The sequence below is a fragment of the Octopus bimaculoides genome, chromosome 20 (genome assembly GCF_001194135.2).
Source record: "Octopus bimaculoides isolate UCB-OBI-ISO-001 chromosome 20, ASM119413v2, whole genome shotgun sequence".
In the NCBI taxonomy this organism is placed as follows: domain Eukaryota; kingdom Metazoa; phylum Mollusca; class Cephalopoda; order Octopoda; family Octopodidae; genus Octopus; species Octopus bimaculoides.
This window is the reverse complement of record NC_069000.1, coordinates 1,579,420-1,584,650: the sequence shown is the minus strand read 5'-3', so window position 1 is coordinate 1,584,650 and position 5,231 is coordinate 1,579,420. Positions and strand designations below refer to the sequence as shown.

General features: G+C 34.8%; 1 protein-coding gene across 4 annotated transcripts in view; it reads left to right on the top strand.

Annotated features, from left to right (window-relative positions):
- LOC106877542 (SNF-related serine/threonine-protein kinase) overlaps nucleotides 1-5,231 on the top strand; it is a 45,212-nt gene that overhangs the window by 21,404 nt on the left and 18,577 nt on the right. For 2 of the 4 annotated variants that reach the window (XM_052975147.1, XM_052975146.1), the window contains one exon: nucleotides 3,810-4,229. The exons of the other annotated variants lie outside the window; for them this stretch is intronic. In XM_052975147.1, coding sequence (XP_052831107.1) covers nucleotides 3,810-4,229 — 420 coding nt within the window. The remainder of the gene's footprint in view (nucleotides 1-3,809; nucleotides 4,230-5,231) is intronic. 4 annotated transcript variants of the gene reach the window in all.

The window sequence follows — 5,231 nt, the reverse complement described above, 5'->3', positions numbered from 1 at the left end:
TTTTCTTCATTTTGTATTTCTTTGTAAAAAACATTTTCATTCTCCTTCTTCTTGCTAATTTGCTTTTGCAATGAAAACCGGTTAGAAATCTTTATTAAAATATGCTTCCAGTTTAGCATTCTGCCTTTTTTTTCATTTTCCTATATATATATATATATATAAATACTCATACACACAACTAAATGCAATTTGTTTTCTTGTTTTTCCTTAATTAAAACTGATATAGATTTTCCTAGCTAATATTCTGTTTAGCATTTCTGGTGAAGCACTTGTGTATGAGGCAGGATGTCAGAGTTGACATTACTAATGTCATTCCATTAATAATAAAACACAATTCAAGCAACCTATCAGATTTCACTTTCTCCTGAGGCCATAAACTAGCAACAGTCAACCGTGTCTGTCTAGGTATGGCACATAACACTCTTTGCCTCACTCAAACCTACCTTAACCGTTTCGATACCAACCTGTCAGAAACCACTCTTGGTTTTATCATACAAACTTTCTGTTTTAAAGTGACTGAAATTAGAACCTTCCACCAGAATTTCATGTTAATTTATGTTCCAGACACTAGATTAATACTGAATTATTTTACTTCAGTCTTCATTATTTTCAGAATTAATTGCAACACAGCTAGTGTATTTCTCTAAGAATATGGTAACAAAAGGGTTAAAGCAATCATCATAATTTCATGTTAAGTTTTGTTCCAAACATCAGTTTAATAACAACAAAATTATTTTACAAAGTTCTTCATTATTTTTAAAATTAACTAAAATAACGACAGTATATTCCAACAGAAATATGGCAACAAAATGGATAAAACACAAATTCCATTTATATTATTTGGACCGTGGAAGGTTAATGACATGACTGGCATTATGTTGGTTATGGCTACCAGGGTTCCAGTTGATCCAATCAGGGAAACAGCCAGCCTGTGGAATTAATGTGCAAGGGGCTGAGCACTCCACAGACACTCATATTCCTTAATCTAGTCCTCAGGGAGTTTCAGCGTGACTAGGCTGGCCCTTTTGAATTACAGGTACAACTCATGTTTGCCAGCTGAATGGAATGGAGCAATGTGAAATAAAGTGTCTTTTTCAAGGACATTGCCCAGAATTGAACTCACAATTGAGTCAAATACTCTAACCACATGACCTCACTAATGGCATGAAAGGCAGGCATCTAGTGTTCATAAAAACCATCCTACATCTTGCAAGAATGGTTCTGGATCAAAACATTGTTACCAGTATTACACTGAGATCTTGAGCAAGAAACTTTATTCTACCTTATCCTTAGCCAATGTAACAACTCAATTTGGTTTGGTTCGGTTCAACTGTCACTGAAAATATTTATTGTAAAGATGCCAGCTTACTATTTTAATAGAAGAGAAAAGATGGCATCAGCTTATTTATCAAATGAGTTTATATTTTAAGCAAGAGATCAGAAAAAAGCGAGAAAATGAGACTTCAGCTGAAGATTTTTAATATCAGTTTGTTGTTACGTTTGTAGTTTGTAATATATCACTGTAGTCATTCTTGTTAAGGCTTTGCTTTGATGTGTTTCCCTTGTATAATTTCACTGACAACTGAATCAAAGTTAAAAGACATATTATTGACAGCAAAATGGAACACAAACTTAATAAAATGTGATTTATCTTCCTCGGGGCTTCTGCCAGAAAAACATTAATAATAATAATATTAATAATAATAGATAAATCTCCAAAACGTGAAAGAACACGATTCCTGTCTACCGGAATTCTTTTGATCTGCTGGTTTGAAATTCTTCGCTTGGCACTTAGTTTCAATCATATTTCTTTTTGTTCCAAGATATATGCACACATGATGCGTTAACATCTCCACCTATCGAAGGTCTTGTGGTGCCGGATACACCACAACATGCTCATGGCCATACCATCACTACTACCATTCTAAATTCCATTCAGAATGGATATCTAATTCCTCTTCTACTTCAAAGAATGAAGTCTTCAACTTAACATTGCATTAACATGCATTGCTTGTTGTGAAATATTTTTTTCTTACTTGTTGATAGGTGATAATTATATATGTGTGTGTATAGGTATGCATGTGTGTGTATATGTATGTGTGTGTATATATATATATATATATATATATATATATATGTGTGTGTGTGTGTGTTTGTTTATATATGTGTGTGTGTGTGTTTGTTTATATATGTATGTGTGTGTGTTTGTTTATATATGTATGTGTGTGTGTTTGTTTATATATGTATGTGTGTGTGTTTGTGTATATATATATATATATATGAGGAATTATGATAAATGCCCTTTTTTATCATTTGGAAACAAATGAGATAAGCTTGTCTTTATCGTAATCTCTCCTGAGTTTGTTCTGTATATCACAACCAGTAATGATAATATAACTGAGTGCAGTCCTGACCAAACCAATTTACTGGAAGCAGACTGGGTAGTAATACTCTATGTGGCACTCTAAACTCAACAGTTGCTGTTGTACATTAATACATATATATATATATGTGTATATATTATTATTTAAAATAGTTTGATTCAGCCCCAGCCACCAGAGCCTGGCAAGGTAGGTTCCTGTAACCTGCCAAGTTCGACTCTGCCTTTCATCCTTTCGGGATGAATAAGTTAAGTACCAGTTGCGTTACTCAACTGGTACTTAATTTATCGACCCCGAAAGGATGAAAGGCAAAGTTGACCTCAGTGGAATTTGAACTCAGAACATAGTGGCAGACGAAATATCGCTAAGCATTTCACCCGCCAGCTCACCGCCTGTAGTAGTAGTAGTAGCAGTAGTAGTTGTAGTAGTAGTAGTAGTAGTAGTAGTAGTAGTAGTAGTAGTAATGATGATGATAATAATAATAATAATGACAGCAATAATTGTTAATAACTACGGAATAAAATTCTAAAAAAATTATCAATTATTTTGAGAATTTTTAAAATTCATATTCAGCCAAATAATATTTAAAAATTTCAATTTTTTTTTTTTTTTTTTTTTTTAATTACATGTATGGAATTAAAATTATTAATCTCAGACGAGATTTCTTTGTCTTCATCCAATCTATGGTTTTCTCCTGCCCCACTGCCCCACCTCAGGCCTCTCTCTCTCTTAACTACGGTACCATTGTATGTCTCTACTACACATATACATGCATATATGTGTGTTTGTATATCACATATATATATATATATATATATATATATACACGCATACACATATATGATTGCTGTAGTTCTCTTATTGTAATTTATTAATATTTGTTGTTGTTGCTATTATTATTGTCACTATTGTTGTTGTTGTTGTTATCCTAGCCACTGTCGTTATTGCCGTACTGACTGTTATTTTTCCATGCTGGTTGCTTTGACAAACGTAAAAGGAGTTTTTCTCTTCGTCGGTCGGTCGGCATCGTTGTCTTTCTGTTCTTATTGTTGGTGGCTATGTCACATCTTCTGTGCCATGTAACACCACCACCCACCCACCCATCCTCCCACCATTCTTTTTCTGTAATTTATCCTTGTAACGTCTTCTCCTCCCATTAATAAAACAACTCGTTATTTATTGTTGTTAATGCTATCAGTTAATTGTTTCTGTTTTTTTAATTTTCTTTGTTTTTTTTTAATTTTTATTTTTCTGTATTCATTGAATCGATATCTCGCTATTATTTTGTTTTATTTTGTATTTTATTTTCATTTTATTTATTTATTTCTATATTCTTTAATGTTTTATTTTATTTTTTATTTCTTCATTTATTCTTCTTAATTTTAAGTTAATGCTTCGATTCTTTTACCTTACACCATTTTTTTGAAGCAAACCAATTCTGGCGAAGAAGACAAAAACAGCCCCCCTAGAGATAGGCAATGGCAACAGCTTACCACAAAACATGGGCGGACACTCACCCTGCGACGCCTCCGCCATTTACTTCAAGAGCCTTACTATAAGTATGACACTCGACCGCAAAACTAGTGGCAAGAAAAACTCAGTGGCTGGGGGCCCGTATAGTAAAGGCTCCAAAGCTCCCCTGCCTCCGGAGACCATCCCCACTCCCCTGCCTTGTGACAGTGGTGATGCCCCCTCGTCAACCGAAAAGGCCAGGAAACAATTCAAACTGTCTAAGATAGCAATTTTGAGCTCACTTTTTGAGAAGAAGAGCACGGAAAAGCCGAAAGTCTCTTTTGATGACAAAGAGAAATCGAAGAAGCCGAAATTCCTGAAGAAGATTACTAGCGGGTATAAGATTTTGCATGTTTTAGCAAGCATCCCTGCCCGACCGTGAAGGGTTTTGGTTTTTCTGAGTTGGAAGGAAACGTGTAACTTAATAACATCGTTTTATTATTAATGTTTTTGGTTTGTTGGTTGGTCTTTTGTTTGTTTTTTGTTTTGTAATAATTAGCTAAAAAAAAAAACAAACTAATAACTATGTTTTTTAGTGTTGCTGTTGTTGTTGTTACTGCTGATGCTGATTGCTGTTGTGATTGGGGCTGGAGTTGAGTTTGGTTGGGTAACAGGCTCTGTGGGCCAAAGAATTTGTATCGTACAACAAGGCAGGCAAGCAGACCGACCGGCAGGCATTGTGCCCGTTTCGTGCCTTATGCCTGGCACTTCATACTTATTAAAGAGACAACTACTATTTATTATTATGTGTGTGTGTGTGTGTGTGTGTGAACAAACCGTAGTCGCTACTTGTGACTATGGCTTGGTAATACATACCATGTATTTGCTAGTTGTTTTAGGTATTTATGGAGTTATGAGCAGACATAGACATTTTTTGGGTTCCTCTCAATCTTGGCCCAGCAGAACATCAAGAATGTGACAGCTGGAGGAAGAGAGAACTGCAGCAACACCCAGCTGGTACTAATTTTCAGCTGAGTACACTGTAGCGAATTGAAATTGTGTACTTCACAGTACACTGGCAAATAGCAATCGTTAAGAAATTAAGTAGAAAATATGAAATAAAAATATTTCATTAATCTAAATGAATTATTAATGATGAATGAAAAAAAAAAGAAAGATTAAATTTAAAACAGAGACAGTTTACATACACAGTCACTTTATTAGGATGGGATTCTGAGACTGGTCCTGTTCTGTGGCACCTTGGACAAGTGTTTACCACAATCTCAGGTTGACCAGTGCTTTCAGAGCATTGGTATCTAATAGACAGACACTCTGTGTGTGTGTGTGTGTGTGTGTGTGTGTGTGTGTGTGTGTGTGTGTGTGTGTGTGTGTGTGTGT